The following is a 15,949-nucleotide window of genomic DNA, read 5'->3' as shown; positions in this document are numbered from 1 at the left end:
TTTAAATATAAAATTATCAAAATATAAACTCCTTCTTGTAGGTACATATATTTTCTATAAGTGTCTTATTTAATTTCAACAAACAAAAAAGAAAACCAATGTTTACTTAATTTTTGAATTCTCTCCAATATTACTGACACTAAAAATGTTTTTAGAAATTAACGAAAATTTTCATGTACCAAAATTGAAATTACCTTTTTTACTGCCACCTTGTGAACGGTAAGATAAATTAAGTCATCAAATTAACTAAAACCATAATCGGCGATTATTCAAAAAACATCGACTTAGTAGAATGAGTTCGACTAAACAGAATCGATAATAAATTATGATAATCGGCTCAGTGCTCTAGTGTTGTGCACATATATGTATGTTGTGTTGTGTGTGCGTGGTGATTTGTGTTAATGCTGATAGAAAGAAATTAAATAAAATCAGGTATATTTTGACGATGAAACTTACATAAATGTGAAGAAACACAGTGTTTTGTGTTATCAAGTGATAGTGAATCCGTCGGGAGGCGGTAATCGTGTACGTTCTTTCGCTATTTGTGGATTCTGGATCTCGTCGATGTACCATAAACAAAAATGTCAGCGATCCCGATTTTTTGTTTCTTGCTGCATACCCATCGTTATACCTTAATTAGATCACACGAATGATATAAAATAATGTTAGACGCTTTCTCCCGTGGTATCATCTCGTTCGAAGAGCGTTCCCGAGGCAATGAATCGGCCATAGTAAACGTGCGTTTCGTGTGCTCGCGCCCGTCTACACCCGACCTATCTCATTGTTTATGTATGGAGAATAAGCCAGGAATTTTTATGGGGATTCGCGGTGTATTCTCGATTTAATTGAATATCTGGAAACGATCAGGGTTTCTCGGCGCCTGGTAGTGACGGTGGGGTCGGTCCGCGCCATCGGCGTCCCCCCGACCGCCAAGGTTTTTCGTGATCTCTATTTATAATAATCTCTCGATCATTTGGTGCAGCATAATGACATTCTTGTAATGAAGTGCCGTTCTGTGGATTTGTGGGACATGTGCCAATTATTGTGCCCGTGACGAAACGCGGCGCGGATTAGTTTTGTATGTATACAAATGCACAACATTACTATTTCACTTACATGGGATCACATGGAATTTTATAATACTGTTGTCCCTTGGCCATGCACAGTCTAAACACTTTAACTGTGAATAAATACGTAAATCTTCTGTAGATGTGTTATTTATCACAGTAGTGGACAAACAGGTACATTGAAAGATTTTTTTATTTATTTACAATCAAAACTAAAATATGTTTTGTCATAATAAGTTTTAAAGTTGTTATTAAAAATGATATTGCATAAAATTATCTAAATTCTAATAATTTATTCATGACAGGTATTGTGTCTAGTATGTAGCATCAAGGTCTTGTAACATACTATTTTATTAATCACTATGTTATGTATATTACAATATTAAATAGTAGCTCTTAAACTCACATCAGATATTAGTTTAATTAGACAATGTCAGAATGTAATGCAAAACATATCAATGATTTCTCCAAGTAAATAAATACATGATACTGGTACTGTCTTTCCTGTAGTATTATTAGAAAACAAATTAATAAGCTTCTTTTATTTTGAATATTGCATATATACAAGTAGAATTTTCACTTTTACATAAATCAATATAGGTCTGGATTATAATCAGAAATTTGGTTATTATCCACTCATCAAATGTTTTCAGTTTAAATAAAATAATAAACAATTTTATCAATGAATGGTATCTATAGGAATTTCATAAATAAGAAAAGCAATATAAAATTTCAAACTCTCAATAAGTGTCTCAAAATAGATATGTGCTCCATATAAATAGATTTATTGTAAATTCATAATTCAAAAACAATGTAAAAGCAGCTAGGTACAAATAGATCCAGCAATCTCATCTAGACTATTTCATTTTAAAACTTATTATATAAGGTAAATGCCATAAAAATAGAATAAAATATAACCTGTGTATAATGCCGGTAATGTTGTGTGCGCAGTCAAGTTGGCGAAGGCACGCAGGGGTATGATCAAGGAGAAGGAGAAGGGCGGAGGCGCCCGCCTCAAGGACGAGCCCAGCGATCCAGCTGAGCCCGGTAAGTCATTAGAATTTAAGTTATTCCCATAAGCATCACTGTTTCATAAAGGCACTCGGATAAAGTGTCTCATTGTTGACTACAGTCTAATTGTGATCTGGAATGCTTCAATGCCACCACAAATAAATAAAAAACACATATTTATTTATCATAATGCTAGTATATGTTGCTTCTAACGCATATAGTGACAGAATTTCTTCATGCACATAATAAAATTGTACTTAACTGAATACAAAATTTCATTCTTACGTTTTAACTTGTTTATATAGTAAAAAATATTAAATCATCATCACAATATTTTTAAATCGAAGATACCTGAAGATTAATATTAGCACATAATTGGTCTGGTATGGATAGAACACCATAATTTGTGTTATTGTTGGCAGAGAATCAAATCAAAGCCTATTCTGTACAACTAATTAACTATGCTCATCAGTATTGCTGTAGTTACAAGTATTACATTGACACAGTAAGAATGTGATATTTTATTACATTATCATTTTTCTATGTTACAATATTTACGTGATTTATAAAATATATGCGAAGTATTATAGAGGAAAATCACATTTCTATCATAATAAATAATAATGCACTTCCTATTATTACATTTGCATTAAATTCTGTGTTTAATTCTACTTCCTTAAATGCAACCATGCAAACAAACTTAAAATAATAAAAGCAGCATTACTTTTATTTTCAGCAATTTATTAGAATTGAATAACATCAACATTTTGCAAAATTATTAAATCTTGAATCTATGTCTTATTTTGTTCAGCATAAGAACCACAAAGAAATATTTACGACTTTTACGAAAATAATTAAAGCATGGTGAAAGCCTATGCACAACTATGCATGTAATTGATTCATCTCATTTATTACCCGCTCGAGTCATTGTTTATCTCACATCATTAGCAATCTAGATATACTATAAAATCGTAAATCGTTGCTTTTCACAGATATAACGCATTCATTAGCTCGCGGCATCGCGTTTGTCGTAGATAACTCGTAATTTTTACAAATTCATTCAATAATTTAACATAGTTTAATGATTTTTATTGTGCTCCAACACAATTAGTATTCAATGAATGAAACTGGCTGGAGACTAATGTAACTAAGTTAATCTTCGACTTTTTTGAGGAAAGGACGTTAATTTAATTAAAACTGTTTATTGATAATAATAAAACCAACTTTACAACGAATTCCGTTGTAATAATAGGTTGTTGGACCTTGTGAAGTGTTTGATACTTCAGAATATCCAAAAAATCGTATGGTATGGTAGCTTAGTGACCTCAAAACCTAAGTCGTATGTTTATTGGTGATTAGGACATGGGTCCCGCCCGCCGTCAGCGTCGCTGCCTACTCCAGCGGCGTTGAAAAAGGAGCCCGACGAGCCCCCGCACAGGGTCAAGTTGGAGTCCCACAGTCAGTCCGGGGGCGAAGACTCCACAGCCGACCTCGGCGTAGACGGCATCAAGACAGAGATCGACGGCCTTATGGACAGTGACGGTGAGACCTTCTCTATAACGGCCTTATTTAAGTCAGTCTATTTGTGTAAACAAAACTGTCAGTTTTATGGAGATTTAGCCAGTTTTTCTCTTTAGAATCGCAAATTGTATTCTTTAAGTTTAATTGAAAAAATGTATTAGCGACGTTATAAAAAGATGAAAATAACCTTGGAAGTACGCTGAGATAATAGTTTGTATTACAGGTGACCCCACAAAATCTCCATCCTGTGAATTGGGCGGTCCGGGATCATTAAAATCGGAGCGACTTTCTTCAGACTCAAATGATATATTGGATCCACAAACAGGTTTAAGGGGCCCAACAAGTAATCTTCAGGTAAATATAAACCATTTGACCTAGTTAAAACTGTATAAAAATAAATAGGATGATTGAATATTTTTTCTATTCTGGTGAAATATTCAACGACTATAATCGTTATTTGTCTCACCTACAGGATCAAAATCAAAATTGTCGCAACCCCAACGGCGGTCCAGAGAATATGGGGTCATGTCGCATGGGAGGTGGAGGGGGTCCAATGGGGCCCGGGGGCCCGATGGGCTCCATGTCTGCAAGCGAGGCGCAGACACTACCCTCTAACGTCATCAGCAAGCAAGCTGGCAGTATGGAGGTAACTACATAGCTTAGTAAAATGATTAATAATACCCACACACAATACATTCCAAAAAAAGAACACTTCCTGACAATTTTTCTGATATTTTTTTTTTCGAAAGAAGGAATAATTCTTTTGAAACTGAAGTTATATTAAATACTGGATGTTTTCCCAGCAGCAAAGTCAAATCTTCGTGTTCTCGACGCTATTGGCGAATAAAGGCGCGGAATCCGTGATATCAGGACAGCATCACTCCATCATAGCGTACCATTGCGCGCAACCAGGCACTAAGAAATATCTTGAGGTAAATTCATTCATCAAAAACTTTTGTACTACAATTCTGAAAATATACTAAGAATGTAATTATCTTCTCTACAGAAACACCCCCTAAAAATGGGCCAGTTCAACAAACAAAGTCCAGCTCAATGGCTCAACAATCTCGCGATGGCCAAAACAAGGGGAGGCATGCGAGGCGGGCCTAACATGATGGGAGGGCCTAATCAAATGGGACACATGATGGGCGGGCCCATGGGTCCCAACATGGGCCCGATGGGACACGGCGGTATGGGACATATGGGGCCTAATATGATGGGCCCCAATAGGATGGGTGGGCCGGGCGGTCAAATGATGATGATGAAAGGTGGACCGGGACAAATGGGTCAAATGGGACCAGGCATGGGACCGATGGATGGGTTTCCAGGGGGCACCCCGTCCTGTGGTGTCATGGACGGCCTCGGTGCTGATGGTGAAATGCCCTGGGACACCGTAAGTGTACTTCTTCCATACCAGAAATTGCATGACAAATAACTTATGGTCTTCTAATGACGTACTTTCATATTTGCAGAAAAACCCCTCTGTAATGTCAAATGGTATGGCAAATGGTCCGGGTTCGTTGCCCGCTTGTTCCGAAGCGGGGCCCACGCCTCAAGACGCGCCCACGAGTCAGGCCTCATCCGACTCTGGGCCTGATCAACCCTGCCAAACTGGGCCTAAAGGTAATACTCATTCTGTTGGATAGTGACTATTCAAACTAAAATTAGACTATCAAAAAGGGGATGAGAAATATTAACAGTCAGCTTGAATGAATATTGTAGTTATGTTGATATAAATAAATAGCTTTTCTAATACATTTATAAACAAAGCGTTTTCAGAATAACCACACATATTTAAAGAGTAATGCTAGGTTCACATTACTGTGTCGGGGTGTGTTGGGGCGCGCCAGAACGCAATCGCTTACGTTCATTTACTATGATTAGATTCACATTAGTAGGTTGTATTGTGTTGTGGCGCGTTCTGTCGTGTCGCGATCGCTCGACTCCCGATCGCGCCAGAGAGGTGGTGGGGGATCTGTCGCGACACACAAATGTGAATCTATCATTTTCGACGCGTTATTGCGAGGGAACACAGTTCATGCAATTATTATTTTCTGTTACAATTCTGTTTTTCGTTCTTTAAAATGTCTGATGAACTTATTGAACTGGTACGGCAATAGGTACAAAGTTCTTATGACAGAAAATGTAAGGAATATAAGGAAGGAGGAAGACAGTGAAATGTGCCTCTAGTCTCTCTTAATCTATTTACGGGATGAACCCAGAGTCATCAATAGAAAAAATTTAATATCTTCATCGAAGTCACGTCAGGCGATTCCATTTTAAAACACGTATACACTCTACAACTTTTAAAACGAGAATGATCTAAAAATGCGACACATTGCGCCACAACACAACACATTAGTATGAACATCCCACGACACAACAGACGGCGTCCCGACACACCCCGACACAGCAACATGAACCTAGCTTTACTAATACCTGGATAAAAACGACTTTTGTATTCAAAGTAGGTTGGCTACTTTGCTAGGCAACTAACTCTTATCTAATCCTGTTATTACGTTCTTAAATTCCATAACAATATATTATTTTACCTAGAACAAAATTAAATTGCATCTACTTGCGTCCATTGCATTGCTAATATCTTATCGCATCTTTGATTTTATGCAGTTTTTATTATACAATGTTAGTCATGAATCTTTTATGCAAAATTCATGCGTTCGCGTCATTTATCTGACGTATATTATGACGCAAAACCCTTTATCTGCGAGAATTATAATGTAAATACCTTCACGCAGGAGTGAAAATACCAGATGAGAACTTAACTCCGCAACAGCGAGCTCACCGCGAGGAACAACTAGCCACAATACGCAAAATGCAACAAATGTTATTCCCTGAAAGTGGGGGCAACAACCCCAACCAGGGCCCCGGCGATGGTTCCCAGGCCCCCAACGACATCAACCCACCCAACTCTAGTGCAAACATGAACATGTCGCCATTTCCCCCTATGTCCATGGGTCCAAATGGCCCTATGGGATCTGGCCCCAATGGTCCTATGGTTTCAATGTCAAACAGCATGAACTCTGGTCCAAGTTGCACAATGTCCGGCCCGATGGGACCCAACGGTCCTATGGGCGGTCCGATGGGCCCAGGAGGCCCTATGGGTCCCAATGGGCCTATGGGTGGACCGATGGGAGGTATGGGTGGCCCGGGTGGTATGGGAATGGGTGGGCACGGGTCTATGGGCCCTAACGGTATGATGGGGCCAAACGGGCCGATGATGTCGGGTATGGGACCTAATGGGCCAATGGGTCCGATGGGCCCCTGCGGTATGAAAGGCATCAGAGGTCCCTGTGGAGGTCCTGATATGAAGACTGGGATGTGTACAGATATGCATATGGGAAGGGGTTGTGGTGGACCGATGGGGGTAAGTTGAACTAATATTCTTAGTTTATAATATGTCAAATTATAATTTAATATTATAATTAATTTTTCTTTTATATTTTAGCGAATGCCAAACCCCATGGGAGGTATGGGAGGGCCTAAACCGTGTATGATGGGAGGACCACACATGGGACCCAGAATGATGCCGGGACCTAATCTCAACGCGATGAACGGTAAGAAACATTCTTTAGTGTGATCTTTTATTAAAAACTGGTGTAAAGGTGGTGGAGGTTTGGTTTAATACACATTTGTTGTGTTATTCCGAGAAACTACAATCCGTTTTTTGCATGCAACTAAAATGTTTCGTAAAAAAAATACCAACCCTTACTCCCGCGGTTTCACAATGGATAAAATATGCCTATGACTCTCACAAAATCAGTAATCCCGTGCAACGTCACAACCACACACACTTTAACTTAAAACTGTTGAAAAAAAAAATAGTTCAAAATCAATTCAGTACATCCAGAGATATACTGTTCAGAGGATTTTCACACAACACAAACACACACACACTTTATAATATAAGTAACAAAAATTGCATGCCACCACAATACAAGCAGTCTCTACAACATATTGGATGGTACAAAGTGCCGCGACTTGCAGGTGGTATCATGATGGACGGCGGTATGATGGGAGGGATGGTCCATGGGGACTGCGGACCGGAACACCATGGGATGCCCGTCAACGGACCTATGTGCGACGAGTATGGACGTGGGAGAAACGTGAGTTTCATTTTGACTTATTTTTGCCTACATTCTGTGTCAGACAGGTTTGAGAATACTGAAACTCGGCTTGCTAGATTAATGTATTACATTTTATCAGTCATAAAACCCCCATTGATTACTTTTACATTATATAAAAAATGCATTTCTGCAAAAATGATTTTTGGAGTTTTGATTATCTAGTCTATGATCAGCCATAGACTACAACCTGTCTCCTCATAGAAGTCAGATTAGTTTTGGTAATTAGCAATATCAGATTTTCATACTGTATAATTCATATCAATTTATGGATTTTAATTTAGTTATCTCATTTATACCTCAGTCATTACATATTTTTGCTCAGCTTTTCAGCCGATAGTGAATCCTCTATTTACATAAATCGTATACCTTACTTGCATATTAAACATACATTCTTTCACACACAGATGGGCCCAGGCGACCCCGGCGGGTTGGGCCCGGGGGTGCACAAGGCGGGGCTGCGCAGTCCCAAGAGCCCCGCCTCAGCGGACATCGACTGGCAGAAGATACACCACCAGTTCTTCGACGACCCCAAGTCTATGGATAATGATATGAGTATGTACTTTTGTTATAACTAATCCGTATTTCGAAAGAAATGTTCAAGTCGTTAGAAGCCAGAAAATCTTATTATCGACCTCACTAAGAGGTATCAAGTTGCCCAGTTTCGGCTGACCTTTAGACCTTTTACCTTTGACAGTTGTTAGTAGCTATAGGTTAAGATGGGCTTACCAACAAGTAACTTGCCCGAGCAACTGGGTTGAGGAGGTCAGATAGGCTGTGGCTCTATGTAAATACATTGGTACTGCAGCATTCGGTTAGACTAGAAGCCGACCCAACATGTTGATAAATGCGTTATTTATAAATATCAGCTTTTCTTACTTACTTTTAATTCTGCTGTTCTTCTGTAGATTAATTGTTTGAATACTTTGCAGGCACACAAGTAAAGTCACCATGTTCCGAGAGGGGCGGGTGCCTCCCACCTCCGCCTTACGGGACTTCGCCCTTACACCGTTCCGCCTCTGTGCCTATAGGTGAGATATTTACTAAGCATAATACCTACTATCATTCTAGAGTTTATAAAAACAGTATCGAAACAACTTTATTTGAAGTTTGAAAAAAAATATGGATTGTGTGTTTATTAGATACTTCAAAAGTTTTCTAACAAATTCTTCCACTTCTCTAGTGGAATGTAGCAAATTTTTTTAAACATCATCTTTTATTCCAGATATATCAGTTCACATTCGCGCTCAAAACCTTCCCTCCCTATATGATCCTCATTTCCCATATATTATTTACTTTTATTCTAAAATATGCACACGTTACTGCTCTATGTTGTCTAGATGACCGTTACTCCCGGTCAGCAGCCACGCAGTCCCCAGGCCACGGTTCTGTACAGATGCCAATGTCAGCCGAGGCCTCCCGCGCGGGCTCAGGCCTCAACAGTCCCGCGCATTGCAAGCCCGGGCCTAAGAACGACGCCCCAGGTCGGTACATAACAACTCACTTCATACTAATGACTTTTATTGTTAGCAAAATGAATGCAAAGGATAATGTGCGCAGGAGTTTTGTTTTCGAAAGGGGGGGTTAAAAGTCTAATATTGTCCTTTGAGTTCATAGTCCATGGTAAGTCTCAAATGTCGCATGAAAAAGTATACCTACACAATATCAAGCCATAGAAGTAGTAGAAGCATGCTCATATTTTTTATCTGTGTTAGACATTTTCCCAACCACGACAGATTTTATTTTTGCCACGTTCACCCGACAGGCGTGACACGTATTTTTTCTTTTTTTTGTTTTTCTGTAGTTGTAATGCGTATTTTTTGTTTTCCCTCCCCTCCCCCGCAAAACGCTTGACGCTTGAAATCCCACCGTGTGATGAAATAACAACGAAATAACAATAAAAAACGTTCAAAAATCCGGAATACACCTCTGTCATCCTTACGTGCGTGGCTCTTAATTGAAAATTGGACCAAAATGTTGGAACAAACATTGGCCACATAAGAAATACTAGAGAAGCTAGACGAAGGGGTGTTTGTGCGTACTCTCCAATGTTTGGCGGCGCAACAGCAGAAGAACCAACAGGGTAACTCGCACGGCAAGGAACCGAGTTTGATGCCCGTGCCGTCACCACAGCAAATATCGTATCTCAACCAGTTTGAAGGTAACTTGATTGGATGACCACAGAAATAATCCACTGATTAAAACTTGGGGTCACACTTAACTAAATATCCCAAGAAACTGATTAAAATCTCTCATTAAAGTTTTTTGTAGGTCAAAGTAAGTATAACAATTTTATTGAGTGTAACCCCAGGCATATTCAAAAAACTTCAGTTGTATTATTTCTGTTTAACTCTAATTAAGACATGCATTTTATTTTGCTTTTAAATGTTTTTTCCATGCTGTAAGATAACGAAACTCCTTTCTAAACTAGACAGTTTGGTCATCTTACAATTTTTGTTTCATTTCATTATTATAAAGGTAGTTACGTAATTTATGGGAATATGGGCCACAATTGTCCCATTTTTTTTCTACAGCATGTATAAAAAAAGGAAAATTGTTATAAATCATGTAACTGCCTTATGAATGTTTTTTGATCGTATCATGTATTTCATAGTAGTATTTGTGTGTGTGTTTCCTGTAATTTATATATTGTATTCATTTTGGTGGTGGTTGGTGAAAATGTGCTAACATAACGTACTTTCATACTCTATGGCTAATTTGATCTTTCATTCTACATTGTTCGTCCGGTACATTTATTTGTATGTTTGTCGCTGTAGTATAATGATTGGTTGTCTATGGCAGGTCAAGAGTTAACGATACAGAAACAGCCAAACACATCGTTAAAAGACAATGGGCCGCCGTCAAACAGTGGAGGGCAGACGCCGCAATCTAATTCTAATCAGAAATCACCTGCCGGGTATGTACTACTGTTTATTTTAAAAAAATATTTTAGTATGTGAAGACACGAAAATTATATGAACTAATTGGCCTAATATTTTTCATGTTCAGCCGCATAAATTGCATTATAGAATGACAATCAACTCATCATCCCAAATATGTTCGACTTGGCTTCTAGTCTAACTGGATGCAGCTGAGTACAAATATTTTACAAGGAGCTACTGTATATCTGATCTCCTCAACTCAGTTAGCTAGATTAGCGATACTCCTTGGTTAGGCTGGTTGTTAGACTTTCTGGCTTTCTGCCTAGCCATAAAGACAAAGTCAAAGTCTAATAAAAATACTCCAAATTATATAAAAAATAATGAGAAAAATTTCACCATCACTCAGTATGATGCCGGGCACCCCGGAGCCGCACGGGTCGCTGTCGGAGGCCCGCGCCGGCCGCTTCTCGCTGGAGCAGAGCCCCGGCTTCAACAACCCGCAGACACCCACCTCGGCTGCCAACACCAAGTGTCAGGGTGAGTGGAACTCAGGCTTATCTACAATAATATTATAAAGAAGAATAAGAGCCATTGGGCTATGGGAGAGAAGGAATAGTGAGTGCACCTGTGTCTGCGCAAATCCTTGTGCACTATAATATGTCCTGCGCAGTTAGCTAATCTCTTTACATGAGAATAGCCGCCGTAGCCGATAATCAGCTAGGAAGACATCATAAAGAGTTTTTTGTTAGAAACTACTTAAGCGTTTTGGAAAATCCTTTCACTGTTGGGAAGCTACAATATCCCCGGTGAACTTATCACCAATAGGCTATATTTTATATTCGTTACGGGGAGAAGTTTGCTCAAGATGTGGGTGAAACAGTTTTTAGTAAAAGCGATAACGTGAAAATTTGAGGAAATATATTCCATGAAACTTCTATGAAACTTGTACATAAGATAATTAAAAATGAACTTTCCAGAATTTAGCTATGGGCAAAGGAACATCAGCACTTATATTGCAAAAGCTTGTCAACAAACTTTACAGTGGAAACTAATCCACAAATCAATTTCCAGACGAGAAATCCCGGCCATCACCCCAATCGAACAGATCAAGTCAGGACAGCGCGTCAAAAACTCCTCAACGGGACTCTTCAAGCTTGAGCCAAGGTCCTTACGCACCAGCATCGTCAGCGTCATCATGTGGCAGTAAGAGTAGCTGCAGTGTGGCGTCCAGTGCACCGCCCACCACGCCCAGCCAGACCATGGATGACTCCATGGCTGGGAATAATGAGGTCAGTTGTTAGTTGGAGCAAGAATGTCAGGTAGCCTTATGTAAGATTGCCTAATGTATTTTGATTTGAAATAGGGACCGTAGATCGAGAGCAAAATAAACTGGAATTAAATAAAAAAATATATTTTAAAGATTTTGTTAGTGTTTGTTGCATCTTCATTTATATAACAATGACATTTTCTTCTTCATCAACAGACGACACTATCTGGTGGGCCAAACAGCACGAGTCTTCCCGGACCCTTCCCCGGTCCGTGCAGTATGAACAGGCCAGACAACATTCCCATTAACCCCAACCAGGGCCCCAACGGGCCCATGACATCCACGTCTTCCTTCGACCCCATCTCCTCGCTCGCGCAGATGTCGCAACAGCTCACAAACACGGTGGGCGGTGGCGGCCCGGGTCCTGGCGGGCCCATGGGTCCCAACGGCGGCAACATGGGCCCCTTCGGCTCGGGCCCACACCACATGCAGCACCATCACTCAATGCATCCGCATGGACATCCACATATGATGATGAATGATTTAGGTAAGTCTATTGTGTATTTGCAAGCAAAAGCTGGTGCTTTTATGATATACATTCGTAAACATGATGATAAACTACTAATTCCTTTCTCACAGGATGCCATATGGACAACATGGGGGGACCAGGAATGGGAGGACCCATGGAGGGAATGATGGGCGGCGGTGACTTCCCACCAGACATGAATCTTAGTCCGAAAATGGGTGGTGGCCCCATGGGAGGACCTATGGGGCCGATGGGCCCCGACGCCGGTATGATGGGGCCACGGATGGGCGGCGCCGGCAAGATGCCGCCGTTCAACGGCGCCAACGTGCAGGTGAAGGCGAGCGCGCCGAACACGATCCAGTACCTGCCCACGCGGCCGCAGATGGCGTGCAACTCGGGCCCGCGCGGCCCGCCCAGCCTGGACTTCCTGCAGCGCGTCACCAACCCGCAGATGCAGATGGAAGGCAAGGGCGGCGTGGCGTACTTTCCGCGCGGCATGGACATGGAGGGCGGCATGCGCGGCGTCATGCGGGCGCCCGCCATGCTGCGCATGCCGCACCACTACCCCGCCGGCTTCAACTCGCCGCCCAAGCTGCCCGACCCCTTCGGCGCGCCGCCGCCCAACCCCATGTGCGGGCCCGGCTTCCGCGGCGTCAAAGGCGGCATGGGCCCCGGCAACGTGCGCATGGGCTCGGCGCAGCCGCTGCCGCCGTCCATGGGCGGGCCGGGGCCGGGCTTCAAGGGGCAGGGCTTCGCGGTGCCGTCGACGGCGGACCCCACGTACGCGGCGCAGTTCCACAACTTCCAGCAGCAGCTGTACGCGACGGGGTCCCGCGCCGCGCAGCCGCACCAGGCCTACCCGCCCTACCAGCCGTCCAAGTGATGCCCCGCGACTGTCGTTCTTTTGTATTGCAGACTGATCGGTGGTAGTTTGTGTTCGGCGGCGGCGAGCGACGCGACCGTACTTAATAAATTGTACACCAGTGAAATGAGAGATCAAATATTTTGTTAGTGATTTTCGTTAGTCCGCGTATTATTGTGAGATTTTTCGATGTTGTGAAGTTTTTCTAACTAATTTTATTATGTTTATTAGCGTATCGGTTTCGTTTTAGGTCATTATTCTAGGTTTCTTGACTGAGCATGAATTTTATGTTAGTGAATGCAGATGCGTTTGTACAAATTGTACAAAATTTAGACGTGTTATTGTGTACTCTACATAATTTAAAGTACAGTTTTAGACGTAATTTTTTGCTTATGGCAATAAATTAGTTTTAGATGGTTTTTTACACAGACATGCCAGAATTTCAGTGTATCGGTTCCTTTACTTAGCTATTTTTTATATATGATTCCTATGCACACAGATATCTAGTCAATTTTGAAATTAATGGAGCCCAACCCTGTGTTAAAATGTAATCTTAAAACTATTGAATCCGCACTTTGGTTACTTTAATAACACAGAAGTACATAATTTTATATGTTTTGTCCATTTTAGTTTTATATTAATTAATCTAATTAGTGAAATTGGTTTATTATAATTATTTGGCTTAACGGTCAGTAGAAATTGAAAAGTAATCAGTTTTTTTAACTGTTTCATTTGATCTGAATAGCAATGTTTTTTCTGTCTTCCAATACCTTTACTAGGCTCTTAATATAACAATACCGCTTGTGTCGAGTATATCATTATCGTTTTATACTCTACTTAAAGCTAAAACTTGCAAAAAACAAGTGCTAGTAGTCTTTACTTTTAATAATTAAAAGTACTTAAAATCTGATGCCATATTATTTGCCACATGAATTTAATTTCGTGATATTTTTAACCGTCTTATTTAATTTATTATCGTCTGTAATTCTGTATGAACAATGCCAAGATTATCTGATCGCAACAGTTTTTGTTTTAATCATAGTACATAGGGCATATTAATATGCTAGGCTAGTAGTCGCACATTGTGGTTGACACAGTGGCCTTGGTTAAGTAATGCCTTGTTTATAAAGCAATGAACCCCGGCGGATGCGGAGCGATGAGCGATCACACAGCGGACCTGCGTGCAGACTGCACTACTCCACACTAATACTAAATCATGCACATCGTCACTACTCTCACTCTAATAAACTAAAACTCACATCTTACATATTTCTAAACGTGGCCAGCTAATTTGTGTAGCACAAATGATCACCCAAATTAGCTTCACGTTTAAAATAGTATCAAACAGTTAAAAAAGACGTGTTATAAATAATATCGGCATTGAAATACATCGTAGTGTTCACAAAATCGCGCAAATTATGATCTCCATTTTATTTGAATAGGTCTGTAATTTGAACTGTGTCAAATTATCTATGCCAGCGATATGTTAATCGGTTTTTAATGTTGTTGCAATCACTCTGGGAATAATGAATGAGTTACATTTGGGACATGGCGAATGTGTCCAACGTAAGGTCTAAGCTAAATTTGAGCATCATAACGATACTAGTCCAGTACTCCCGTGATCTCATTTACTGCTTTGTGCCAATTGCCAAGTATCGTTGGGTGACGTAACACGTCGAATAAATAGTCTCGGACACACGAAGCGCGTTCCAACGAAATTATTATAAAGATTTATAAGCCGCGGTGTAAGCTCAATGTAGCACAGTCTGCACTCAGCTCTAGATCTCGAGATTACAAAGGGCATGGAGTAATGTGAGAAACAGCACAACAGTCCAGTAAGAAACACCCGCTAGCAATTAGATAGTCTTAATTTAATTGTAATTATAATATAAGGTAAAGAATGGTTCTTGTTTTAGTAATAAGCGAAGAGCAATGATATAAAAATAGTTTGTGTAATATTGATAAGAGATGAAATTAAGATGCAAACTATTGGTTGTGATTCTGACACAATTTGTTAAGTTGTTCGTAGATTTGTCACACGGAGAATTGTGGAAACTTTACTGATTCACGATAAGGCCCTTTTTAATTTTATTTTTTTGTTTTTGGATATTTTTTACTTGTCGTTCTCGTTTGTACATCGCTAACAATAATTGTACAGAGTACTTTTGGACTTAATTTAAGGCAATAAATGTATTTATTTTATAACTCGTGATGTAAGAATTTATTCTTAATTATTATAAAAAAATATATAATATGCTTGTAACTCATGTTTTATTTAACCTTCATACGCTTTCATCTCATCTCAAATAATTAAGTACTACGTACGAGTTAATTGTCCAGGGAACGGCGGGTTATGTGGTAAACAAACATGCAACCCAACATTCATTTCATCCATGTTCATCAAACATTTTTTACCAGCACATATACTTGGAATGAAACCGCAAATCTCAGGAACTGCTGGTACGATTTTAAGTTATTTCAGTTCTAAATAACCTATTTAACAAAGAAGGTTATAAGGCTAGTTTTTAGCATGGATGAACAATGACGGTCCCGGCAGACACGAAACTCGGCTAAATGTTTGGCAATTAATTAATTGAACTAAACCTAGCTACACATAAGCTAAAATAAGCAACTACTATTTATCTTACCTATTTGACTTCCTTTATATCTA

The 15,949-nt window shown here is 40.0% G+C and overlaps 1 protein-coding gene across 6 annotated transcripts; it reads left to right on the top strand.

Annotated features, from left to right (window-relative positions):
• Nucleotides 1-364: 364 nt before the first annotated feature.
• LOC124642632 (collagen alpha-1(I) chain-like) lies at nucleotides 365-15,541 on the top strand. Of its 6 annotated transcripts, none has more exons than XM_047181148.1 (20): nucleotides 365-525; nucleotides 2,019-2,114; nucleotides 3,438-3,620; nucleotides 3,823-3,953; nucleotides 4,072-4,245; nucleotides 4,403-4,531; nucleotides 4,606-4,992; nucleotides 5,072-5,222; nucleotides 6,356-6,984; nucleotides 7,066-7,174; nucleotides 7,590-7,723; nucleotides 8,149-8,296; nucleotides 8,674-8,772; nucleotides 9,082-9,225; nucleotides 9,744-9,902; nucleotides 10,544-10,658; nucleotides 11,030-11,160; nucleotides 11,695-11,912; nucleotides 12,107-12,437; nucleotides 12,530-15,541. In XM_047181148.1, the coding sequence occupies exons 2-20, from the start codon at nucleotides 2,045-2,047 to the stop codon at nucleotides 13,297-13,299; spliced, it is 4,212 nt and encodes a 1,403-aa protein (XP_047037104.1). In that variant the 5' UTR covers nucleotides 365-525; nucleotides 2,019-2,044; the 3' UTR covers nucleotides 13,300-15,541. The 6 variants fall into 6 exon arrangements, with proteins under 6 accessions (XP_047037104.1, XP_047037105.1, XP_047037106.1 ...); XM_047181149.1 differs by having other exon boundaries at nucleotides 365-1,241; XM_047181150.1 differs by having other exon boundaries at nucleotides 370-432.
• Nucleotides 15,542-15,949: the final 408 nt, after the last annotated feature.

The sequence above is a fragment of the Helicoverpa zea genome, chromosome 25, assembly GCF_022581195.2.
Source record: "Helicoverpa zea isolate HzStark_Cry1AcR chromosome 25, ilHelZeax1.1, whole genome shotgun sequence".
Taxonomy (NCBI): domain Eukaryota; kingdom Metazoa; phylum Arthropoda; class Insecta; order Lepidoptera; family Noctuidae; genus Helicoverpa; species Helicoverpa zea.
This window is presented reverse-complemented; position numbering and strand designations above follow the sequence as displayed.